General features: G+C 43.5%; 1 protein-coding gene across 2 annotated transcripts in view; it reads left to right on the forward strand.

The window, feature by feature from the left end:
- Positions 1-12,140: 12,140 nt before the first annotated feature.
- LOC106568740 (TSC22 domain family protein 2) overlaps positions 12,141-27,817 on the forward strand; it is a 44,336-nt gene continuing 28,659 nt past the window's right edge. For both annotated transcript variants that reach the window (XM_014139341.2, XM_014139342.2), the window contains exon 1: positions 12,141-14,679. In XM_014139341.2, coding sequence (XP_013994816.2) covers positions 12,821-14,679 — 1,859 coding nt within the window. In that variant the 5' untranslated portion in view covers positions 12,141-12,820. The remainder of the gene's footprint in view (positions 14,680-27,817) is intronic.

Consider the following 27,817-nt stretch of genomic DNA (forward strand, 5'->3'; position numbering starts at 1 on the left):
CCTGGCAGTGCCTTCTGATGGAGATAATCAAAGGTAAGGGGATATTTACAATGTTATTATCGATATTAAATGATGCTAACTGTATAGCATAGCTTATTGTTCTTAGCATAGCACCCCGTTTATTGCAAAATGTGATTTCCCAGTAAAGTTATTTTGAGATCTGGCCATTCGGTAGCAATTACGAGATGATAATATATTATTCTTTGAATGACAATATTATAATTTACCAATGTTTTCGAATAGTAATTTTGTTATGTTCACCGGAAGCATTTCAGAGAAGAAAAAAATCTGAATTTCACGCTACTGTAAAATGCTGTTTTTGGATATAAATATGAACTTGATGGAACAAAAAATGCATGTATTGTATAACATAATGTCCTAGGAGTGTCATCTGATGGAGATTGACAAAGGTTAGTGCATAATTCTAGCTGGTTTCTGCTTTTGGTGACGCCTGACCTTGAATTGAAAATGGATGTTTGTACTTTTGTGGCTATGTACTGTCCTAACATAATCTAACTTTATGCTTTTGCCGTAAAGCCTCTTTGAAAATCGAACAATGTGGTTAGATTAAGGAGATGTTTATCTTTTAAATTGTGTAAAATAGTTGATTGTTTGAGAAATTGAAATTATTAGATTTTTGATGTTTTGAATTTCCAGCCTTGTTAGCAATCCCGACTCGGGGTTCATTGCTAACCTGTAGCCCCAACAGGATTTATACACTGTATCAGCAGGATCGAACAGCAGCCTCTGGTAAGACAAAGGGTGGGGGTCTATGTATATTTGTAAACAACAGCTGGTGCACGATATCAAAGGAAGTCTCTAGGTTTTGCTCGCCTGAGGTAATCTCCCGAGTGGCGCAGCGGTCTAAGGCATTGCATGTCATTACAGTCCCTGGTTCGAATCCAGACTGTATCACATCCAGCCGTGATTGGGAGTCCCATAGGGTGGCGCACAATTGGCCCAGCGTCGTCCGGGTAGGCTGCCATTGTAAATAAGAATTTGTTCTGAACTGACTTGCCTAGTTAAATAAAGGTTAAATAACATTTTAAAATCCCATGATAAGCTGTAGACCACACTATCTACTTAGAGAGTTTTCTTCTGTATTTTTCGTAGCTGTCGTGAAGAGGGCACGACAACCTATTCCCCCTCAGGAGACTGAAAAGATTTGGCATGGGTCCTCAAATCCTCAAAAGGTTATACAGCTGCACCATCAAGAGCATCCTGATGGGTTGCATCACTGCCTGGTATGGCATCTGCTCGGCCTCTGACCGCAAGGCACTGTAGAGGGTAGTGCGTACGGCCCAATGCATCACTGGGACCAAGCTTTCTGCCATCCAGGACCTCTATACCAGGCGGTGTCAGAGTAAGGCCCTAAAAATTGTCAAAGACTCCAGCCACCCTAGTCATAGACTGTTCTCTCTGCTACCGCACGGCAAGCGGTAGCGGAGCGCCAAGTCTAGGTCCAAGAGGCTTCTAAACAGCTTTTACCCCCAAGCCATAAGACTCCTGAATATCTAATCAAATGGCTACCCAGACTATTTGCACTGCCCCCCTACCCTCCTTTACGCTGCTGCTACTCTCTGTTATTATCTATGCATAGTCAATTTAATAACTCTACCTTCATGTACATATTACCTCAATTACCTCGACTAACCAGTGCCCCCGCACATTGACTCTGTACCGGTACCCCCTGTATATAGCCTTGCTATTGTTATTTTACTGCTGCTCTTTAATTATTTGTTACTTTTATTTCTTATTTTTTAGGTATTTTTCTTAAAACTGAATTATTGGTTAAGGGCTTGAAAGTAAACATTTCACTGTAAGGTCTACACGTGTTGTATTCGGCGCATGTGACAAGTAACATTTGATTTGATTTAATATGATATCTGAGTGAAAATGACTAATAAAACCAATGTTGGCCCCCTGGAGGTAAGGGACCCTGCATCCCAGGTCGGGATTTGTCCATGCCCATGATTAATACAAGTTTAGATGGCTGGCTAGACTAACTACTTGTCACACCCTGATCTGTTTCACCTGTCTTTGTGATTGTCTCCACCCCCCTCCAGGTGTTGCCCATCTTCCCCATTATCCCCTGTGTATTTATACCTGTGTTCTCTGATTGTCTTTTGCCAGTTTGTCAAGTCAACCAGAGTTTTTTGTCTCAGCACCTGCTTTTCCCCAGGCTCTCTTTTTCTCGCCCTCCTGGTTTTGACTCCTGCCTGTTCTGACTCTAAACCTGCCTGCCTGCACCTTTGCCCCACATCTGGATTAATGACCTCTGCCTACTCTGAGCCTGCCTGCTGTCCAGTACCATTGCTCCACCTCTGGTTTACTGACCCATGCCTAAATTTGACCTGTCTAGTGCCTGCCCCTGTTGGATTATTAAACCATTGTTAATTCGACGTTCTGGGTCTTACCTGCATACCTGATATTACCAGTCTAAAAATTGTTAGCTGACATGGCTAATTGAGTGACTGTCAGTGGCTGATATTACAAGAGAAACTGCTGATGCACCACCAAATTTCGAAATTGCACCAGGTGTATTCTACTATTCTTACACTCAATAGTAAGTTCCTTAAACATTTAAGAATAGTATATACAGTACTAGTCAAAGGTTTGGACATACAGTTGAAGTCGGAAGTTTACATACACTTAGGTTGGAGTCAATAAAACCCCAAAACAAAAGAGCGAGGAGTACCTCAGATAAATAACACACTCGCCCAATGATTAACCCACGGGACGAGACCTGTAATCATCTGCGGAATCCACAATGGCACGAAAGCCAAAACACACAGCACAGGTGCTCATACGCACCAACAAACATTTTAACAATAATCAACAGCCCAATGGAAACTAAAGGGCACGTATACTAATCAGTGGGAATAGGGAACAGGTATGCGCAATGAAAGTTCCAGAGGGATCCGTGACAGTACCCTCCTCCCAGACGCGCTGCACAAGCAGCGCAACGACACCGGCCTCGAGGACGATCACAGGAACGCAGTGCGGGTCGATCAGGACCCGATGCAGCTGCCGAAGTTGCGTCGTCATCGGACGGGCCAGTTGCCGCTGCCGAAGTTGAGTCGAACGGACCAGTAGCAGTGGCGTCGGACGGACCGGTTGTGGCGGCGTCGGACGGGCCAGTTGTGGCTGCTGAAGTGGCGGAGTCGGACGGACCCGTTGTGGCAACGTCGGATAGCCCACTTGCAGCTGCCGAAGTTGCGGCGGCGCCGGACGGACCAGTCACAGCGTCGTCGGATGGGCCATTCTCGCTGTCACCCTTAATGGTCGATTATTCTGTAACCTTGGTATGAATGATTCGGGAGACAGGCGCAGGAATGCGTAATAGTTTTTTTTATTAAGCCCAAATTACGGGGACGAAGACCAAACAAACACGTAACAAAACACAGGGTAGAAACCCAAAACAAAACAGCGAGGAGTACCTCGAATAAATAACACACTCGCACAATGATTAACCCACGAGACGAGACCCGTAATCATCTGCGCAATCCACAATGGCACGAAATCCAAAACACACAGCACAGGTGCTCACACACACCAACAGACATTGTAACAATAATCGACAGCCCAATAGACAAAGGGCACATATATACAAATACTAATCAGTGGGAATAGGGGACAGGTGTGCGCAATGAAAGTTCCAGAGGGATCTGTGACAGGACCCCCCCCTCCCCGACGCACTGCACAGCAGCGCAACAACACCGGCCTCGAGGACGATCACAGGAACGCAGTGCGGGTCAATCAGAACCCGATGCTGCTGCCGAAGTTGCGTCGTTGTTTGACGGGCCAGTTGTCACTGCCAAAGTTGCGGCGGCGTCAGATGGACCAGTAGCAGTGGCGTTGGACGGACCAGTTGTGGCGGCGTCGGATGGACCAGTAGCAGTGGCGTTGGACGGACCAGTTGTGGCGGCGTCGGACGGGCCAGTTGTGGCTGAAGTGGCGGCATTGGACGGACCAATTGTGGCGACAATTTGTAAGTCGCTCTGGATAAGAGCGTCTGCTAAATGACTTAAATGTAAATGTAAATTGGATGGCCCAGTTGCAGCTGCCCGAAAATGATGTCATGGCTTTAGAAGCTTCTGATAGGCTAATTGACATCAATGTTTTTTTTTGCTCCATGAAGTAATCCAACAATGTGTACGCCGCCATCTTGTCTATTGTGTATTTCTTCTCTCATTGATTTAGACAGGTGGGTCTACCCCATAGTGCCCCATGTCATGATGACATACCTGTCTCGATCAATGAGAGAAGATTTGAAGTAGACAAGATGGCGGTGTACACATTGTTGGATTACATGGAACTAAACTTTTATTTATTTTAATAACAGAGTATTTTCTAATTTCAAACGCACCACTGTGCTTTGGTGTATTCCGTTTCTTTTTATATAAAAAAAACTAGTCCTTGCTGATGACAAGCATACCCATAACGTTATGCAGTCATAAACATGCTTGAAAATATGAGTGGTACTCAGTGATGTGTTGTGTCGGATGTACCCCAAACATAACGCTTTATATTCATTTTTTACAGTATTACTTAAGTGCCTTGTTGCAAATAGGATAAATGTTTTGGAGTATTTGTATTCTGTACATGCTTCCTTCCTTTCACTCTGTCATTTAAGTTAGTAGAGTAACTACAATGTTGTTGATCCATCCTCAGGTTTCTCATTTCACAACCATTCAACTCTGTAACTGTTTTGAAATAACCATTGGCCTCATGGTGAAATATCTGAGCAGTTTCGTTCCTCTGCGGCAACTGAGATAAAGAAGGATGCCTGTATCTTTGTAGTGACTGGGTGTATTGACACACCATCCAAAGTCTAATTAATAACTTCACCATGCTCAAAGGGATATTCAGCATCAACATTTTTTTTTAAACAATTTGTGTCCTTATTTGCAAGGCATTGAAAAACCTCCCTGGTCTTTATGGTTGAATCTGTGCTTGAAATTCGCTACTCGATTGAGGACCTTACAGATAATTGTATGTGTGGGGTACACAGATGGGTAGTCATAAAAAAATCATGTTAACCACTATTATTGAACACAGAATGAGTCCATGCAACTTATTATGTGATTTGTTAAGCTCATTTTTATTCCTGAATTTATTTAGGCTTGCCATAACAAAGTGGTTGAATACTTATTGACTCAGGACATTTCAGTATTTATTTTAAAATATATATATATTTTACCCACTTTTTCTCCCCAATTTCAATCTTGCCTCATCGCTGCAACTCCCCAACGGGCTCGGGTGACGAAGGTCAAGTCATGCGTCCTCCTTAACACCCGCCCACTTAACCCGGAAGCCAGCCGCACCAATGTGTCAGAGGGAACACCGTTCAACTGATGACTGAGGTCAGCCTACAGGCGCCCGGCCGCCACAAGGAGTCGCTAGAGCGCGATGATCCAAGTAAAGCACCCCCGACTAAACCCTCCTCTAACCCGCCAATTGTGCGCCGGCTCTGTAGTGATGCCTCTAGCCTTTGACCGCTGCGCCACTTGGGAGGCCCAGACCTTTCAGCTTTTCATTTTTTATGAATTTTCTACAAACAAAATTCCACTATTCAATTTTAAATTCAGGCTGTTACACAACAAAATGTGGAAAAGTTAAGGGGTGTGAATACTTTTTGAAGGCACTGTAAGTCCTTAGTGATGTGGACACCGTGGACCTTGAAGCTCTCAACCTGCTCCTGTACAGCCCTGTTGATGTGAAGCTGATCGTGAAGTCCACAAACTCCCTGACGTTCAGGGAGAGGTTGTTGTCCTGGCACCACACTGCCAGGTCTCTGACCTCCTCCCTATAGGCTGTCTCATCGGTGATCAGGCCTACCACCGTTGTTGGAGTCGTGCACGTCCACACAGTCCTGAGTGAACAGGGATTACAGGCGGATGTGTTGTTGTCTACCCTCACCACCTAGGGGCGGCCCGTCAGGAAGTCCACGATCCAGTTGCAGAGGGAGGTGTTCAGTCCCTGGGTCCTTAGATTAGTGATGCGCTTGGAGGGCACTATGGTGTTGAAGGCTGCGCTTTAGTCAATGAACATCATTCTCACGTAGGTTTTCCTTTTGTCCAGGTGGGAAAGGGCAGTGTGGAGTGCAATAGAGATTGCTTCATCTGTGGATCTGTTTGGGTGGTTTGCTAATTGGAGTGGGTCCATGGTGTCTGGGAAGATGGTGTTGATGTGAGCCATGACCAGCCTTTCAAAGCATTTCATGGCTACAGATGTGAGTGCTACAGTACGTGGCGAAAGTAATTTAGACAGGTTACCTTAGCGTTCTTGGGGACAGGAACTATGGTGGTTGAACATGGTTGAACATGTCAGTGAAGACACTTGCCAACTGGTCAGTGCATGCTCCAAGTACGCATCCTGGCAATCTGTCTGAATGTTAATCTGTTTAAAGGGGTTACTCACATCATCCGGAACAGCTGGTGCTCTCATGCATGGTTCAGCATTGCTAGCCTCGAAGCAACCATAGTAGGCATTTTGACAGTGTCAGAGCTGGTGTAGTAGGATTTGATCTTAGTCCTGTATTTACGCTTTGCCTGTTTGATGGCTCGTCGAAGGGCGTAGCGGGAGTTCTTATAAGCGTCTGGATTAGTGTCCTGCCCCTTGAAAGCGGCAGCTCCAGCCTTTAGTGCAGATTTTCCTTGTAATCCATGGCTTCTGGTTGGGATATGTACGTACGGTAACTGTGGGGATGAATTCGTCGATGCACTTATTAATGAAGCCGGTGACTGATGTGGTAAACTCCTCAATGCCATCGGAAGAATCACGGAATATATTCCAGTCTGTGCTTGCAAAACGGTCCTGTAATTTAGCATTCGCTTCATCGAACCACTTCCGTATTGAGCTGGTACTGGGTACTTACAAGTTTTTCTTGTAACCAGGAATCAGGAGGATAGAGTTATGGTCAGATTTGCCAAATGGAGGGTGAGGGAGAGCTTTGTATGCGTCTCTGTGTGTGTAATAAAGGTGATTTAGAGTTTTTTGCCTGTTGTTCCACAGCTCATTGAGTGTGGTTTTAGTGCCAGCATCAGTTTGTGGTGGTAAGTAAACAGCTACGAAAAATACAGATGAAAACTCTCTTGGTAAATAGTATTGTCTACAGTTTATCATGAGGTATTGTAACTCAGGTGAGCAGAACCTAGAGACTTCCTGAATATTAGAGATTGCGCACCAGATGTTGTTAACATAGAGACACACAACACCCCCCTGACTTTGCCTGACGCTGCCATTCTGTCCTGCCGATGTACTGGGAAAAAAAGCTAGATTTATATTTTCCATGTCCTTGTTCAGCCACGGCTCAGAGAAACATAGGATATTACAGTTCTTCAGATCTAGTTGATAGGATAGTCATGAATGGAGCTCGTCCATTTTATTCTCAAGTGATTGCACGTTCGCCAATAGAATGAAGGTTGGTAGATGTGCGTTATCCACTTGCCGACTTAGTTTCGTCAGTTATTCTGCACGCCGGTCTCGATAACGCTGCCTCTTTCTTCTTCAAGTGTTGCGGATTTGGGCCTGGTCCAGGATGAGCAGAATGTCAATCGACTCAGACTCATTGAAGTAGAAATCCTCATCCAAATTGAGGTTAGTGATCTCTGTTCTGATGTCTCGAAGTTATTGTCAGTTATAGGAATGATGGAGGAAACATTATATACAAGAACAGTTAAGATCAGCGCAAAAAACCCCACATAATAGCACAATTGGTCAGGAACAAATAAAACAGCTGCTATTCCCTCCAGCGCCATTATGTTTTGACTTTGTGGCTGTGTTATTTAACGTAAATCGGGTCAAGTGGCCAATGTAGATATCGTAATTTCCTGGTTGCTTAAATTCTACACTGTTTATGTGAGAAAACAAGCACTGAATAGTGTAGAGAATCATTGTACCATCTAAATCGCTATGAAATATATTTTTAATAATAAAAATACAGTTTTTACAGCTGTTTGAAGCCGGTGGACCTAAACCGAAGGGAAAAGGCTCAGCGAATCTCCAAATGTTATATGAAAATAGGATGCGGGGAGGGGTGAGATTTGTTTTGAGTGCATCCAAGTGCTGTTGCAATTCCCCTAGCTTCCACATAGGGAAGCTAGGGGCACCTTTAAATGTAGCACCTTTAAATGGCACTTATTTCAAGTTGCATCATTGAAAGATATGGTCTCTCAAGGCCTTCCCACACTGAACGTCAGATTATTAACAATTATTACATCACACTGGTATGACCAAATTAATTGCCTGCAATGACAACAAACTCAGTCTGATGATGCTGTGACACACCGCCCCAGACTATGACGGACCCTCCACCTCCAAATCGATCCTGCGCCAGAGTACAGGCCTCGGTGTAACGCTCATTCCTTCGACGATAAACGCGAATCCGACCATCACCCCTGGTGAGACAAAACCGTGACTCGTCAGTGAAGAGCACTTTTTGCCAGTCCTGTCTGGTCCAGCGACGGTGGGTTTGTGCCCATAGGCGACATTGTTGCCGGTGATGTCTGGTGAGGACCTGCCTTACAACAGGCCTACAAGCCCTCAGTCCAGCCTCTCTCAGTCTATTGTGGACAGTCTGAGCACTGATGGAGGGATTGTGCATTCCTGGTCTAACTCGGGCAGTTGTTGTTGCCACCCTGTACCTGTCACGCAGGTGTGATGTTCGGATGTACCGATCCTGTGCTGGTGTTGTTACACGTGGTCTGCCACTGCGAGGGCGATCAGCTGTCCGTCCTGTTTCCCTGTAGCCCTGTCTTAGGTGTCTCACAGTACGGACATTGCAAATCATTGCCCTGGCCACATCTGCCGTCCTCATGCCTCCTTGCAGCATGCCTAAGCCACGTTCACGCAGATGGCATCTCTATTTTGGTGTTTTTCAGAGTCAGTAGAAAGGCCTCTTTAGTGTCCTAAGTTTTCATAACTGTGACCCTAATTGCCTACCGTCTGTAAGCTGTTAGTGTCTTAATGACCGTTCCACAGGTGCATGTTCATTCATTGTTTATGGTTCATTGAACAAGCATGGGAAACAGTGTTTAAACCCTTTACAATGAAGATCTGTGAAGTTATTTGGATTGATACGAATGATTTTGAAAGACAGGGTCCTGAAAAAGGGACTTTTCTTTTTTGGCTGAGTTTATGTAAAATGTATGCAAGGTTTTACCTTTAAAATGCCCAATGATATAAAACATGACAAGTTTCTAGGAAATTTTTAAAGAACATTCCCTTTGTGCTATATGGATGTAAATTGGGATTTGTGTATATAACTAAACTGCTAAGTCCACCATATACATATTCTAAACCACATATTCCCTTTGATATGTAATGCTTTTATGTTCCTCTGGTGACAAAGAACACATTATCTATCTATGTAACTAGCCAATGCAACACCAGAAATATGTCAGCGATGTTACGCAGGGTTACGCAGTGTTTTCTTTTTCAAATATAAGAACTGAATCATGGGTTTTTCAGTGGAGGCTGTTCATAAAGTGCCTAAAATGCTTTGATACAGCACTATGACCAATTTGTAAAGGATACAGGTACAACCAAGTCTGGTGATCAGAGAATTGTAGTCATAAGACGTTGCATATTGTTGCTATGGCCTAAAGCAAAGAAAGTTACCATGAGCTGATTCAGTAAATAAGCATCTACAGAAATGCATTATTACAGCCCACCTGGAAAATGAGATCTCATGGTGACATTAGAGCAGAATAAATGAAAAGTACATAATTTTGAAGAAGCTGGGTAGGACCAATCCAAAAATCTCAAACTACTAAAACAAAAATCATCATGATGTGCTTGGAATGCCCCTCTAACTTAAGGCAGTTATACTATGAACAATGTCAAACCTAAATCCACTAACATCAAGGCGGTGACCCGATCCTGTAGGTTCATGCTCTACAACATTCGCAGAGTACGACCCTGCCTCACACAGGAAGCGGCGCAGGTCCTAATCCAGGCACTTGTCATCTCCCGTCTGGATTACTGCAACTCGCTGTTGGCTGGGCTCCCTGCCTGTGCCATTAAACCCCTACAACTCATCCAGAACGCCGCAGCCCGTCTGGTGTTCAACCTTCCCAAGTTCTCTCACGTCACCCCGCTCCTCCGCTCTCTCCACTGGCTTCCAGTTGAAGCTCGCATCCGCTACAAGACCATGGTGATTGCCTACGGAGCTGTGAAGGGAACGGCACCTCCATACCTTCAGGCTCTGATCAGGCCCTACACCCAAACAAGGGCACTGCGTTCATCCACCACTGGCCTGCTGGCCCCCCTACCTCTGAGGAAGCACAGTTCCCGCTCAGCCCAGTCAAAACTGTTCGCTGCTCTGGCACCCCAATGGTGGAACAAGCTCCCTCACGACGCCAGGACAGCGGAGTCAATCACCACCTTCCGGAGACACCTGAAACCCCACCTCTTTAAGGAATACCTAGGATAGGATAAAGTAATCCTTCTAACCCCCCCCCCTTAAAAGATTTAGATGCACTATTGTAAAGTGGTTGTTCCACTGGATATCATAAGGTGAATGCACCATTTTGTAAGTCGCTCTGGATAAGAGCGTCTGCTAAATGACTTAAATGTAAATGTAAATGTAAATATCGTTAGGCACAGGTTCTAACTTGCTAGATCCTAATGCAAACTACACTACATGACCAAAAGTATGTGGACACCTGCTCGTCGAACATCTCATTCCAAAATCATGGCCATTAATATGGAGTTGGTCCCCCCTTTGCCGCTTTAACAATGGAACTAAGGGGCCTAGCCCGAAACACAAAAAAAGCCCCATTTAAAAACAACCATTATTCCTCCTCCACCAAACTTTACAGTTGGCATTATGCATTCGTGCAGGTAGTGTTCTCCTGGCATCCGCCAAACCCATATTAGTCCGTCGGACTGCCAGATGGTGAAGCGTGATTCATCACGCCAGAGAACGCTTTTCCTCTGCTAAAGATTCCAATGGCGGCTAGCTATACACCATTCCAGCCGACATTTGGCATTGCGCATGGTGATCTTAGGCTTTTATGCACTTACAGTTTACTGGGGCAGCTCTAGCAGGGCAGAGATTTGATGGACTGACTTGTTGGAAAGGTAGCATTCTATGACGGTGCCACGTTGAAAGTCACTGAGCTCTTCAGTAAGGGCATTCTACTGCCAATGTTTGTCTATGGAGATTGCATGGCAGTTTGCTACATTTTATACACCTGTCAGCAACGGTGTGGCTGAAATAGCCGAATCCACTAATTTGAAGGGGTGTCCACATACTTTTGTATATATAGTGTATTTTCGAGGGATTCACAGCCATCTATAGTTCATTGAACTGACTGAATATTTTAAGATTTGTATACATTGGCCACCAGGGGTCCAAAGATACAAACCTTCCACCAGGGGTCCATGGCAGAGTTTTAGTTTGGATTGCTCCTGCTCCCTTCAATAGTGTTCTTCACCAATCCCTTGAGGGGAACGGATAGTAAGGGGTGCAGTCCCCCTCCCCCCCAAAAATGGTGATATCAGCCAAGTGAGTAATACAAATAGCAAACAAGTTTAACATGTTAACATTTTAAACATTTCAAATGTCTTAAATTGAGAGATCTTGAGAGAAACATACAAAATGCAATGTATAAACGCCTTTCAAATAATAAAAGTGGTCTACAAATAAATAAGACAAATAAATGGTCTAAAAGTGTAGCAAATATATATATCGAGAGAGAAATGAAATTCTCAACCATTATGTACGTAAATATGGTTGCGTTCGCTTCCCACGATGCAGTACGTAACCAAATATTTTCTATTATATTGACAAGATAGTCGAGTGACTGCTTTAACAATGGAAATACATGTCCATGAAGATGGAAGGCAGGCGGAAAGAGAATAAGAGGGCAAATACGCGTGTGAACAACGGACACAACTCCGATATAAAGTTGTTTTTTCTATGTTGCTGAAATCCCATGTGCGTCTACTTGTATCAGTGCATTCGTGACAATCAAACAATTACGAAACGTGTATTCGATCAAATAAGCAATAAAATATTTTTTGACCAAATTCGATTCTTGTCATAGACTTCCTTACAACAATTTATCATTGGTAGTCTTATTTTCGTGGACAGATTTTGGGCGGAGTAAACCCTCTCGCTTTGCCTCTTCCTCTCTGATATAACTGGCTAGCCATCTTCTTGACAAGAATAAGGTAGGCGCTGTTTGGAATGTCAGTTCCATGAAGTGGGAAATAGTGACAGTGTATTCTTGGAAATGTGTTTCAATTACTTTTTAAACCAGTGTTAGTATATTGAATAATTTTTAATTCGCAAGTCAAGAGGGGAGAGTAGACTTGATCCGCATGATGTCTTACATACTTGTCCCAACGTAGAGGAGTGTTGTAGCTAGCAAGCTAGCTAGCTAGCAAGCCAACGTTAGCTCTTTGAGTGGAGTGGAGGGGTACGGGCCCGCCTCAGACTAAAGTAGCTCCTGCTGCTGGGGAGTTCTATCTGCGACAGCGGCCATCTGACAACTACGGAGTCGGGACATTACTTACTGGGCAGGCCGGTTCGGACGGACCAAAGCTTTGGATCAGTTATTTAATTGCTAGCTACTTCTATTGGTAAACGCCGCATTGCTTGAATTGAGAGGGTCGGTCTTCAATGTTATGAACTCGTAAAATGCAACAGGAGACGAGAGGAGGTAGGATGACAAACTCGTCTTGATAATAGAATAACTGAAATCGATGCAAATACGCTGTTTCAGATAGCCATTTGTCAGCTGATACTAGCCCACTCGCGTTTGACGCAGGATATTTAGACTGGAAGTTGTAAACGCAGGCTCTCAAAATGTCTAAAATGCCGGCTAAAAAGAAGAGCTGTTTTCAGATCACAAGTGTGACACAGGCTCAGGTGGCGGCCAGCAGTGCCACGGATGACACAGAGAGCCTGGACGACCCAGACGAATCACGGACTGAAGACGTGTCTTCGGAAATATTCGACATGTCCCGGGCTGACTATGAGCCGGAGGTATGTGATCGAAGTTCATCTGAGGAAACCCTAAACCATGTAGGGGAGCAAGAGGCACCTGGCGTTATACCTCAAGTTGGGCAGCTATCTGCAATGTCCGGTCCCCCAAATGAGGGTTTTGCTTTTCGAAAGGTGGGAGTGGCAGGCTCTCATGTTAGCCAGCAAACTCTGGGAACTGGTTCCTCAAGCGGCCTCCCTAGTATCGCTCAGTCCAGGCTCATGCAACAGCCTGCCCCAGTGACCAGTGGGGTGGCTACCAACGTGTCAGTGAGCACATCCCAGCCAGTTCAGACTAGTTCAACCCCTACTTCTACGACGTCCACAACAAGTTGCAGTTCGCGCTTCAGGGTCATCAAACTTGATCATGGTACTGGAGAGCCCTTCAGAAGGGGCCGATGGACTTGCACAGAGTTCTATGAGAAAGACTCGGAGGGTAACACAGTGGTTAACAGGACTGCGGATAACATTAGGCATGCCAATGCGTTGGACCCCAGCGCCGACAGGGACAGCGGGCTGGGGTTGACAGGTGGTTCGGCGGTTGCACCGGCGACTCTCTCAGGCCAGGGCCTAGACTCTATAGTGGATGCTGCTGCACTTAGTGCCTCGCACATTCACGCAGTGGACACACTGCTACAGCAGCAGCAGCTCCACCACCAAAACTACAACATGGGGCAGCCTGGAACAGCCACATCCAACGCTTTCCCCACCAACAAACCCATGGCTGTCTCAGTTCAGCAGCCAGCTCTGGGCACTATCCAACCCGCTGCCCCCCAGAACCTCCTTGTGGGGTTCAACGGTCTGCCTCAAACTGGCATCCACATACAGAAATCTCATAGCGTGCCCCCGGCAGCCCAGACCCAGCCGCTGGCCTACCCTCTCCAGCAGCAGCAACCCATGCTACAGCATCTTCCACTGGGACACCATCTATCCAACCAACCCCCAGGCCTGCCCCAGAACCAGGCGGACTACTACCAACACCACCAACCTGTCATGGAGGCAGTGGCCTCAGCTGGCCAGACCCTTTCCGTAACTAGCCTCTCTGTGGGACAACCTATGGGTCAGGGCCCGTCGCCGGTCATGACTCCCACCGCCGGGGCGCCGATGCAGGGCCAGGTAGGGGAGTTGGCAGTGGCGGGGGGAGGAGTCCCTTTACCCCTTAGTCAGCCAGCTCCAGGCTTGATGGGTGCAGGTATTGGAGGTGTTGGGGCCTCCATGCTGCTGGGCAGAGCCTCTACTCTGCAGCAGCCTGTGGGTCAGTACGCCCCCACAGGGATGCCTCAGCCCCTCGGGCTCCACTCCATGCCCCCTAGTGCCCAAAACGTGCCTACCGCCGTCGTAACCGTGGACACCAGCATCGCCGGCATGCCCACCACTGTGCCCAGTGCCTCCAACACCGCTGCAGCAGTCCCTGCCACCATGTCAAACCTGACCGCTGCCTTGTTGCCCGGGCAACAGGCCCCCATGGCCCGCAATGGCGGGGGGGTGCAGGGCCTCCTGGCTGCCGGGTTTGACCAGGTGGAGGAGGGCGGTAGGAAAGTGGAGGGCCTCGCAGCGGCCCAGCCTCCCGCCATCGCTGAGAAAAACCTGATGAAGACCCCAGAGCGCCTGCATCAGGCCGACAACCCCTCTGTGAACAGCCTGTTTGGAATACCCATACAAATGGACTGGGACGAGGACAGGTAAGACCCCACCACCATCGTTCACCCTGTTACAGTTCACCATAGAAGGGAATAACCTAGCTAGAAAGTCAACTAAATGCTGTCAGGCCACATACTATGGACTGTCAGGGGCAGAGCCATTCAGATACATGACTTAGGCCTAGCCTAAAATTGCCAAAGACTCCAGTCACCCAAACCATAGACTGTTCACTCTTTCACCATCCGGCAAACAGACCAACAGGCTTTGAGACAGCTTCTACCCCCAAGCCATAAGACTGCTAAATAGTCAATTAATGGTACCCAAACTATCTGTACTGACTCTCCATCTTGCACTGCCCTTATGAAAGCTCAATAGACTATATATACACACACACACTCACACACACTACATTGACACTCCCACACAAAACCCACACACATTCAAATACACTACATATACCGACAACACAAATGCACACATTACATGCACGCACACTCATTTGCTGCTGCTACTCTGTTCTTTATTTTAGTCTTATCTATCCTGATGCCTAGTCACTTTACCTTGCCTTCATATCTGTCTCGAATACTTGACCTCTGCACATTGATCTGGTACTGGTACTCCCTGTATACATCTCCATTCTTGTGCATTTAATTGTATTCCACGTGTCACTATTTTATTTTTAAACCGCATTGTTGGGAAGGGCTCGTAGGCAAGCTTTTCTACTACACCTGTTGTATTTGTCACAAATCAAATTTGATTTGATTAGCTATAGGGAATCAATAGCTCAATCTCCTTGGTTGAGGTATAAATTATTTTGCTACGGTTTCTCTCTGTAAGCAGTACAATTGGCAGGTTTTTATATCAGTGTGGAAAAACATTGCAGCTGTGGAGTGGTTTTATAAAGTGCAGGGGGTGTGGGAGCTATAAGTGTGTGTGTGTTCACATGGGGGAGGGTCTGTGTTTGAAATTATGTGGCAGCCAGCTCCCTGGACACAGTGCATTTGGAAAGTATTCAGACCCCTTGACTTTTTCCACATTTTGTTACGTTACAGCATTATTCAAAAATGTATTATCATTTTTTCCCTCCTCAATCTACACACAATACCCCATAATGACAAAGCAAAAATAGGTTTTTAGAAACGTAAATATCACATTTACCTAAGCATTCAGACCCTTTACTCAGTACTTTGTTGATCACCTTTGGCAATGATTACAGCCTCAAGTCTACTTGGGCATGACGCTACAAGCTTGGTACACCTGTATTTGGGGAGTTTCTCCCTATCTTCTCTGCAGATCCTCTCAAGCTCTGTCAGGTTGGATGGGGACCGTCGCTGCACAGCTATTTTCAGGTCTCTCCAAAGATGTTTGATCGGGTTCAAGTCCGGGCTCTGGCTGGGCCACTCAAGGACATTCAGAGACTTGTCCTGAAGCCACTCCTGCATTGTCTTGGCTGTGTGCTTAGGGTCATTGTCCTGTTGGAAGGTGAACCTTCGCACAAGTCTGAGGTACTGAACACTGGAACAGGTTTTCAGCAAGGGTCTCTCCGTACTTTGCGCTGTTCATCTTTCCCTCGATCCAGACTAGTCTCCCAGTCCCTGCCGCTGAAAAACATCCCCAAAGCATGATGCTGCCACCACCATGCTTCACCGTTTTTTTCCAGATGTGACACTTGGCATTAAGGCCAAAGAGTTCAATCTTTGTTTCGTCAGACCAGAGAGTGTTGTTTCTCATGGTCTGAGAGTCCTTTGGGGGCCTTTTGGCAAACCCCAAGGGAGCTGTCACGTGCCTTTTACTGAAGAGTGGCTTCCGTCTGGCCGTTCTACCATAAGGCCTGATGGGTGGAGTGCTGCAGAGATGGTTGTCCTTCTGGAAGGTTCTCCCATCTCCACAGAGGAGCTCTGTCAGTCACCATCGGGTTCTTGCTCACCTCCCTGACCAAGACCCTTCTCCCCCAATTGCACTCTAGCTACAATGGTATCTTCAACCTAGCATGCCTTTTAGCTACCTAGCTAGCTAGCTGCTCTACAGTTCAAGCTAGCTTGACTTGCTATACAGTTTGAGAAACAAGTTGAGGAAAAAGTAATTCAACAACTTGTTTTATTATCACCTGAAACAGTATTTATCCTGGCAAGAATGAAATGTTCATATTTTCTAATCTCCCAAAATACATGCGATCTCAGCCGAGAGCTGCTCTCCTCCATCTTGCATTGCAAACACTTGTCCGTTCAGTAGCGGGACAAGACTCCATGAGGATGACTTGACGCATCATAATGAAATATGTCACGATGTAAATGGGTCAATTTTAGAGTTAAGAAATCAGCATTTTCAAAACGCAGACCATCAAATCTGCATTTTTTTTTTAAACCTTTTGACCGGAGTTTTTATATTGAAAGTAAAGAGTGATTTTAATATTTTTTTATTTATTTAATTAAAACCATTTTTTTTGTCTGATCAGGGGCGTGCAACTAGGACTGACCCCATTTTTTTTTTTTTTTTTTTTTTTAACATGTTGGGGCTAGGGGGCAGTATTTGCACGGCCGGATAAAAAACGTACCCGATTTAATCTGGTTACTACTCCTGCCCAGTAACTAGAATATGCATATAATTATTGTCTTTGGACCGAAAACACCCTATGTTTCTAAAACTGTTTGAATGGTGTCTGTGAGTATAACAGAACTCATTTGGCAGGCCAAAACCTGAGAAGATTCCTTACAGGAAGTGGCCTGTCTGACCATTTCTTGCCCTCCTTGATCATCTCTAACAAATACAGGGGATCTCTGGCATGACGTGACACTTCCTACGGCTCCCATGGGCTCTCAGAAGGCGGGAAAAAGCTGACCGATGTAATTCCATCCCCAGGCTGAAACACATTAGCGCGTTTGGCAAGTGCTCTATCAGAGGGCCATTAGACTGAGGCTCGTGCATGAGGGGATAGCATGCTTTTACTTTCACTCTCTTTGTAATAAAAAACGATTTCCCGGTCGGAATATTATCGCTTTTTTACGAGAAATGGCATAAAAATTGATTTTAAACAGCGATTGACATGCTTCGAAGTACGGTAATGGAATATTTAGAAAAAAAATTGTCACGAAATGCGCCGTGCTCGTACCCCTTATTTACCCTTTCGGATAGTGTCTTGAACGCACGAACAAAACGCCGCTATTTGGATATAACAATGGATTATTTGGGACCAAACCAACATTTGTTATTGAAGTAGAAGTCCTGGGAGTGTATTCTGACGAAGACAGCAAAGGTAATAACATTTTTCTTATAGTAAATCTGACTTTGGTGAATGCTAAACTTGCTGGGTGTCTAAATAGCTAGCCCTGTGATGCCGGGCTATCTACTTAGAATATTGCAAAATGTGCTTTCACCGAAAAGCTATTTTAAAATCGGACATATCGAGTGCATAGAGGAGTTCTGTATCTATAATTCTTAAAATAATTTATGTTTTTTGTGAACGTTTATCGTGAGTAATTTAGTAAATTCACCGGCAGTGTTCGGTCGGAATGCTAGTCACATGCTAGTCACATGCTAATGTAAAAAGCTGGTTTTTGATATAAATATGAACTTGATTGAACAAAACATGCATGTATTGTATAACATAATGTCCTAGGGTTGTCATCTGATGAAGATCATCAAAGGTTAGTGCTGCATTTAGCTGTGGTTTGGGTTTATGTGACATTATATGCTAGCTTGAAAAATGGGTGTCTGATTATTTCTGGCTGGGTACTCTGCTGACATAATCTAATGTTTTGCTTTCGTTGTCAAGCCTTTTTGAAATCGGACAGTGTGGTTAGATTAACGAGAGTCTTGTCTTTAAAATGGTGTAAAATAGTCATATGTTTGAAAAATTGAAGTAATAGCATTTCTAAGGTATTTGAATAACGCGCCACGGGATTCCACTGGCTGTTGAGTAGGTGGGACGCAAGCGTCCCACCTAGCCCATAGAGGTTAACCGACTGGTCGATTGTGTAGTCGATATGCTGTTGGCCGACCTAGATTTCTCTAGTTGACCAGTCACCAAAGAATTCATGGTGCACACGATACCTGTCTGATTCGCACCTGTCTGAGTGGACTAATCCATTGCGGAGGCTGTGGGGATGTCACTGTCACTTTTGTGCTAATGAAATTGTATATGTTATGTAAGAACAATGGTGCAGCTAATAAAAATATTATTTTATAACGCTCATTCTCCTGCCTTTAGAGTGGTCGCTGTCCATGGTTTTGAAACGCCAGTGCGCTGTTGAATTGGTGCCTTTTCCATGTTGCTATGTGCATAATAGCGAAGTTAACCAGCATATTGTTGTTGAGAACAATGCGGAGGAGGCAGCAGTGGAATTAGGAGACAGGAAAACAGCCCTTGCCTTAATTGTCTAAGAAAAGTGAGGAGGGGGGGAAACCCCAACTTAATTAGGTCTAATCAATAGCCAAACTGTTAAATGTGCCTGACTTTGTCATCCATTTACAGTACAAGTCAAAAGTTTGGACACCTACTCATTCAAGGGTTTTTCATTATTTTTACTATTTTCTACATTGTAGAATAATAGTGAAGACACACTATGAAATAACATAGTGAATCATGTAACAAAAAAGAGATTATTGAAAGTAGCCACCCTTTGCCTTGATGGCAGCTTTGCACACTCTTGGCATTCTCTCAACCAGCTTCATGAGGAATGCTTTTACAACAGTCTTGAAGGAGTTCTCACAAATGCTAAGCACTTGTTGGCTGTTTTTCCCTTCACTCTGCGGTCCAATTTATCCCAAACCATCTCAATTGTATTGATGTCGGTGGATTGTGGAGGCCAGGTCATCTGATGCAGCACTCCATCACTCTCCTTCTTGGTCAAATAGCCCTTACCAGCCTGGAGGTATGTTGGGTCATTGTTCTGTTGAAAAAAAAAAAATGATAGTCCCACTAAGCGCAAACCAGATGGGATGGCATATCACTGCAGAATGCTGTGGTAGCCATGCTGTTTAAGTGTGCCTTGAATTCTAAATAAATCACAGACATTGTCCCCAGCAAACCACCACCAACCAAAAATCTCAAATTTGGACTCATCAGAGTAAAGGACAGATTTCCACCGGTCTAATGTCCATTGCTCGTGTTTCATGGACAAGCAAGTGTCTTCTTATTGGTGTCCTGTAGTAGTGGTTTCTTTGCAATTTGACCATGAAGGCCAGATTCACGCAGTCTCCTCTGAACAGTTGATGTTGAGATGTCTGTTAATTGAACTCTGTGAAGCATTTATTTGGGCTGCAATTTCTGAGGCTGGTAACATTTTAATGAACTTATCCTCTGTAGCAGAGGTAACTCTGGGTCTTCTTTTCCTGTGGCGGTCCTCATGAGTCAGTTTCATCATAGCGCTTGATGGTTTTTGCGACTGCACTTGAAGAAACCTTCAAAGTTCTTGAAATGTTAAGAATTGACTGACCTTCATGTCGTAAAGTAATGATGGACTTTTAACAAGGCACACTTGCAAATTGAAATGCATTCCAGGTGACTACCTCATGAAGCTGGTTGAGAGAATGCCAAGAGTGTGCAAAGCTGTTATCAAGGCAAAGGGTGGCTACTTTGAATCTCAAATAATGTCATTAGTAGGGTTAGTATAGTAGCCTTGTATAACCACCATCGAGCTGTAGGCCTTAAGAGTGCATCCTGTTTAGTCTTAATACCGTTACTTAGGCCTAAACGTCAATATATCGGCTACTGTATCAATATTATCACACAGTATACAAGTCATTCATGAAATGTACTCAAGCATTTTACTTTTTAAATGAAATTATGAAGGGACCCTTGAATAATTAGCATAAACTATAAATAAACTGTTCCATGTTGGCAATTGCATTAACAAATGCATGCTACTGTTTTTAGTCTGTAATAAAGGCTTTACAACACACATTTTTAAACTCTGGTAGTTTTATAATTTAGTCTTTACATTGTTCCAAACGGTCCCCAATTTAATTTTTTTTTTTTTTTTAAAGAAATTGTAATCTAACCTGTTTTGCACACAATATGCATACAGCGCTTGCTCCTTACCTTCCTCCTTTTTCTTTATCTCCAGTAGTTTCTACAACTAAATCAAATGTATTCCACACATCTGACTTCCCCTTTCCCTAGTAAATATTTCCCCGTTTTCAAGTTTCTTTTTCACGTCCTCCTCATCCATTTTGCTGACACCATCCCAACAGTGAAGCATGCTGGGATGTTTTTCAGCGGCAGGGACTGGGACAGTGTACAGTGTTTTCAGACTCCTTGACTTTTTCAACATTTACAGCCTTATTCAAAAATGGAATAAATAGTTTTTTTTCCCTCAATCTACACACAATACCCCATAATGATGTTCCAAAAACAGGTTTTTAGACATTTTTGCAAATTGTATTAAATGAAGAACTATAACATTTACTTAAGTATTCAGACCCATTACTCAGTACTTTGTTAAAGCACCTTTGGCAGTGATTACAGCCTTGAGTCGTTTTGTGTATGATGCTACAAGCTTAGCACACCTGTTATTGGGGAGTTCCTCCAGTTCTTCTCTGCAGAACCTCTCAAGCTTTGTCAGGTTGGATGGAGAGTGTCACTGCACAGCTTTTTTCAGGTATCTCCAGAGATGTTCAAGCCCAGGCTCTGGCTCGGCCACTCAAGGACATTCAGAGACTTGTCCCGAAGCCACTCCTGCGTTGTCTTGGCTGTCTGCTTAGGGTCGTTGTCCTGTTGGAAGGTGAATCCGGTTTGAGGTCCTGAGCAGATTTCCATGGTTTTTAAACCTGTTTTTGCTTTGTCATTATGGGGTGTTGTGTCGATTGAGGATAAACATTTATTGAATACATTTTAAAAGGAGGCTGTAACGTAACAAAGGGAAGGGGTCTAAATACGAATGCAGTGTGTACGTTTTGATGGAGGCTACAATCTATCTGCAATATTAAAGCGGATCAACTTTGGCACTGTGAAGAGACCTCTGGTGTCATGTCTTGTGGGGTATGCATGTGTTTTTGAGCTGTGGGCTAATAGTTTAAACAGACAGCTCAGTACATTCACCATGTCAATACTTCTCACAAATACAAGTAGTGATGAAATCAATCTCTCATGTACTTTGAGCCAGGAGAGATGAACATATTGTTAGCTCTCATGTACATTTAAGGGCCAGCCATGCTGCCCTTTTCTGGGCCAATTGCAATTTTCCTAAGTCCCTCTTTTGTGGCATCTGATAACACGACAGGACAGTAGTCCAGGTGCGACAACTAGAGCAGGTAGGGCCTGCCTTGGTGATAGCTATGTTAAGAAAGCAGAGAAGCACTTTATTATGGACAGACCTCTCCCCATCTTAGCTACTGTTGCATCAATATGTTTGACCATCACAGTTTACAATCCAAGGAGTTCAGTCTCTTCAACTTTCATAATTTCTACATTATTCATTACAAGTTTTACAGTAGATACAGGTTTTACTCAGAGCCAGTGGTAGGTCATTAGTAAAGATTTAAAAAAGGGGCCTAGACTGCTGCCCTGGGGAATGCCTGACTCTAACTGGATTATGTTGGCGAGGATTCCATTAATTCCAGTGGTGGTTGTAAATACCCTAGTAGGTTGACTGATAACCTGAACCAGGCTACAGTTTTAAAGCTTTTTCCTGAGTGGGCAGCTTGATGAAAGCCAGGTAATATTTGGGTCACCTGTTGATATCAAGCATTTCACACATATTATCCTGATACTGACTGTTGGCACTTGGTCTGTAGCAGCTTCCCACAAGAATGGGCTTTAGGTGGGGCAGGTGAACCTGTAGCCATATTACTTCAACAGCATTTGGCATGAAATCCTCAAAGCATTACAGGAATAAGACTCTGAACATAAACAGCAACTCCTCCACGATTGGCATTCCTGTCTCTTCTGAAGATGTTGAAACCATGTATTGCTACCACTGTATCATCAACGGTATTATCTGAGTTTCAGAGATAGTCCGTATATGAACGTTATCTTCTAGCAAGTTATCGATTTCATGAACCTTGTTTCCTAGGCTACATGTTAATGTGGGCTATTTTTAGCACATGTTTTTATTGCTTTACTGGGAGGCTTATCAGAAGTAGACATGACACTGATATTTATGTTTGAGCTGATAGTGCAGGGTGAACTGCACATAGTGGACTTCCTTCTAGGTCAAACAGCCTCAGTGGTAACAGAATAACTCAAGCTCATAGGCTCACGATTACTGCATACAATAGCTGTAGGGTTGACCGAGGCATTCAGGGGAGTTGTCTGGACGTAAATTAGGTTATTTACATTATGACTGCCAACACCCCTGGGACAATATACATTTGCAACAACAGCACTACAACAACTCGGCGACAAAATGATAGGGATTATCTGAGCAGGGCTTGGGTCACTGATAAGTCTCATTGCAACCTTTAAATACTAGGACAGGAGCCAAAATGATTTGGATAGACTCCGTCATTCCTGTAAAGCATCTTCTGTTTCCAAAAGGTGTCAGTGAACTTTTATCGATATGCCAACAGAGCTACTGTAGTCATTTAGCCAGATGTGTAATGCCAGTAGCCTGCTGAGTCTTTCACAGCCGCGGCCCAGCGACGATGCCGGGCCTCAAATAATTGTTCACTTTTTTTTTGGACAGCCTTGTATTGTCATGTACTCGTGCTCCAGTATAGCAAAGGGATTTTGCCCCGGGAACCGAGATGTTTCTCACCATAGCTGCCTGATGATATTCACGTAGTAGACCCCCCCCCCACCCCACCCGTAGGAAAATGTTCTGGGAAGATGGGCCAGGAGTTGGTGCAATGCTTCTAGAAGTGGTTGCTGCTGGGTGTTTTTTTGGGGGGGAGGTAAGTCAAGCCAAGTGGATTTCTCAAGTACTGTGGTTAGGATGTATGATATGTATACATTTGATACAGGAGAAAAGTTTGGGGATAAGATTGGCCTACAAACATAAGTATGACATGGAAGAAGGGATGCAAATTTTGGTCAAGTTTGCTGTAGAGTAACTGACCCTCATTAACCGGTTAACAAATGGTTCAACTTGTTTCAAACGGCAAAATGACTTGACCAACAGAAAATACTATGCATGCATACGTGGAATTTTTCATTAAGAGCTTAATTGAAACATGCAACTATAGACGCCTACGTTTCACAGCCAAAATGCTATTTTATTGAACATGCAACTCCTGTAATGAAGCAGCTAATGTAAAACTTCATTTTAAATAATTTGCCAAAATACAATTTGTGGGAAAACGCAGTTCTAAAGACACACAGATTAAAATCTCAGAAATGTGGAGGGAAAATCTAAAGATGCAACAACTATGGCGGGTTGCTAATATGATTAGGATTGTGCCTTTTGGCTTCTGGACAACAAAATAAAGTTAATATGAAAACCAATAGAGGAGGAGAGATTCCGGTTTCAATGGCATAATAGGAAGTCTATATAAAATAGTTTCCTCCGTTTCTAATGTCGGCTTTTGGCTAGGCTACTTGGAAGCAAGGTAAGACATGCCTCATGAGTTAAAAGTCCAGGTTTAAAACAATTTTAAGTATATGTTTTCAAAATGCCTCCAGCTCAGATTGCGAGGTGTTGTGTAACTCGTTGAAGGTCTGCCTACTGGATTGCCTATGCACTCGAATGGCGAATGGAGGACACACTTCAATTAGTAGTTGATTAAAAATAGTAGCAATAAAGTTGGCATCCTTTTTTTAAAACTGTTTTTAGAATTGTTGCGCAATGATTGGGCTTATAAGAATTGTTTCCCACCAGCAGCAACCAGCTGTTTGAGGAGCAGCAGCTTTTGCTGTCCATGATATTCCACTCCAAACTTGGTTCTGAGTGTGTGTGTGTGTGTGTGTGTGTGTGTGTGTGTGTGTGTGTGTGTGTGTGTGTGTGTGTGTGTGTGTGTGTGTGTGTGTGTGATTTAAATAAGACGCACGAGGACTAACAAAAATACACGACCCAATTCCACTAAATTGTGCAAATTAACGGACAGATAAGCATGACCGGTAAATGTTATTTTTGCCGGCTAACAGATGAACTGTTAATATCCAGGAAGGATAGGCTAGTGGTTCGGTCCACCTCAAAGAACAAGTCGATTTCGACACCCACCATCTCAGATTGTTCAATAATTGTTTCTTTTTAGAAACAGATCAAATTACCGTTCCTGAAATATATTTTGATCTGAGAAATTATGCTAATTGATTGCACCCAAATTGGTCATTTTTTATCTATAGGATTCATATAATATTCAATAAATATAGTACCTAGCAATGAGTGAGGAATCCAAAGAACATTTTACATTTTAGTCATTTAGCAGACGCTCTTATCAAGAGCGACTTACAGTAGTGAATGCATACATTTCATTTCATGCATTTTTTTTATAAATTTTTTTTCATACTGGCCCCCTGTGGGAATCGAACCCACAACCCTGGCGTTGTACACACCATGCTGGCGTTGCAAACACCATGCTCTACCAACTGAGCCACAGGGAGATGAAATTGTCAAAAACCTCCCACCCCAACAACGATTCTCAGTTCGCTATGTCTGACAAGTAGTATGGCACTGCGGTTCAGAGTATTGTAATGTATTCCCAGTGAATTTAATGGTTTTCTTTTTTTCCCCCCCTGTCCAGAGAAATTAGGCATTGAAGTTTCTAGATCCAATCCTACATCCTGATATTACCAGTTTCTGAACACTAGATGGTGCTGTTCCAGGTTTTTTTATTTTATTTTTTATATACCCCCCTCAATGTCAGTTCCCCCAAAATACAAAATGACGTATTGGTTTCCTTACCCTGTAAACAGACAAGATATGACCGCAATCCATGTGTTGGTTTTGTTGTCCACTGTTTCATTTGTGGCACAAATCCAATGCAAGTCGATGGTACCTACAGTATGTTGGCATTTTCACGCTTCATGTCCAAATCATCCTGAAGTATCACATTTATTGTGTAACTCAATGATGTTACTTAAAGATGTGGATATGACGCTCAAATGCTAATATAGGTACCATTGACTTGCATTGACTTTGTGCCACAAATGCTAAAAAGTTAGCATTTGAAACAGTGGCCAGGTAAACAGGTTGGTGTTATACCTTGTCCATAAACTGCTTACATGTCATGGGAGGGGGGGAATTGATACTGTATAGACATTGTTAGGGTGGGGGAGGGTGAGTCTCTTTGGATTCCTCATGTCTTATTGTTAGAAAAAAAGTTTGGTCCAAATTTTATGTTCGATACTATATTTATTGAATATTATAAGAATCCTATGAATTAAAATGGCCAATTTTTTTGTTGTTGGGTGCAATCAATTAGCTTAATTTCTCAGATCAAATTGTTTCAACAAAATAATGTTGTAGGAATGCTAATATTATCGGTTTCTAACTACAGAAATGATTTCAGATCCATCTGAGATGGTGGGTGTCATGGCTTGCTGAAATGACATGGAACAACCCTAGTCTGACATAGGAGCCTTAAGTTACAGATACTAAACCTTGACTGAAAACGGTCCTTTAGTGTAGATATGCAGTTTAGACTAACTTTTCACAGAATCTTAGTGCATATGTTAATCTGTACAGATTTGGTTGAGCGGTGTCACTCACTTCCTTTTCATACGCTAAAACTTTCAGTTCCTGAGCTGAGCGCTTGCCTGGGTTGGCAAGCGTGAGAGGAAATGGTAAAATGGCTTGGCTCTGTTAATTTCCATATACAGGTTTTATAGACAAATATAGACCAGGCATCCTATGCAGCAGCGCAGCCATTTTGGGTTCGGTAACATATGGCCTAGATACCTAGTTTAGCCCTTTTTTTTATTTTTTATTTTGCAAGCCTAACTTAAAAATACATTAAAAAATATATATATATTCACCTTTTATTTAACCTCTCTAGGGTAGGTGGGACGAAATCGTCCCGCACTATTCAACAGCCAGTGACATATCGGAGCGGCAAATTTAAAACCACAAAATGTCATAATTCAAAGTTCTCAAACATAGGACTATTTTACACCATTTGAAAGATAACTCTCGTTAATCTAACCACAGTGTCCGATTTCAAAAAGGCTTTACAGCGAAAGCAAAACATTAGATTATGTTAGGAGAGTACCCTGCCAGAAATAACCACACAGCCATTTTTCAAGCAAGCATATATGTCACAAAAACCAAAAACACAGCTAAATGCAGCACCGACCTTTGATCTTCATCAGATGACACTCCTAGGACATTGTTATGCGATACATGAATGTTTTTGTTCAATCAAGTTCATATTTATATCAAAAACCAGCTTTTTACATTAGCATGTGATGTTCAGAACTAGCAACTAGCATACACACAGTAAACTTCCAGTGAATTTACTTAATTACTCACGCTTAACGTTCACAAAATACATAATTATTTTAAGAATTATAGATACAGAACTCCTTTATGCAATCGCGGTGTCAGATTTCAAAATAGCTTTTCGGCGAAAGCACGTTTTGCAATATTCTGAGTAGATAGCCCAGCCATCATGGCTAGCTAATTTGACACCCACCAAGTTTGGCCCTCACCAAACTCAGATTTACTATAAGAAAAATTGGATTACCTTTGCTGTTCTTCGTCAGAATGCACTCCCAGGACTTCTACTTCAACAACAAATGTTGTTTTGGTTCGAAATAATCCATAGTTATATTGAAATAGCTCCGTTTTGTTCGTGCGTTCAGGTAACTATCCGAAGGGTGACGCGCGGGCGCATTTTGTGGCAAAAAATGTGAAAATATTCCATTACCGTACTTCGAAGCATGTCAAACGCTGTTTAAAATCAATTTTTATGTGATTTTTCTCGTAAAATAGCGATAATATTCCAACCGGGCGACGTTGTATTCGTTCAAAGACTGAAAGAACAAAATGGAGAATTCACATGAACGCGCATCTCCAGTGTCACTGTCCCCAGGCAGGCCAGTAAGAAACAGAGCTTCTGTACTTAGCCCAGAGACTGCAGAGATCTCATTCCACTTTCTGGCGCCTTCTGAGAGCCAATGGAAGCCTTAGAAAATGTCACGTTACAGCAGAGATGCTGTATTTTTGATAGAGAGAACCTAGAAGGACAACAAATTGTCAGACAGGGCACTTTCTGCATGGAATCTTCTCAGGTTTTGGCCTGCCATATGAGTTCTGTTATACACACAGACACCATTCAAACAGTTTTAGAAACGTTAGTGTT

This window comes from Salmo salar, chromosome ssa14 (assembly GCF_905237065.1).
Source record: "Salmo salar chromosome ssa14, Ssal_v3.1, whole genome shotgun sequence".
NCBI lineage: Eukaryota > Metazoa > Chordata > Actinopteri > Salmoniformes > Salmonidae > Salmo > Salmo salar.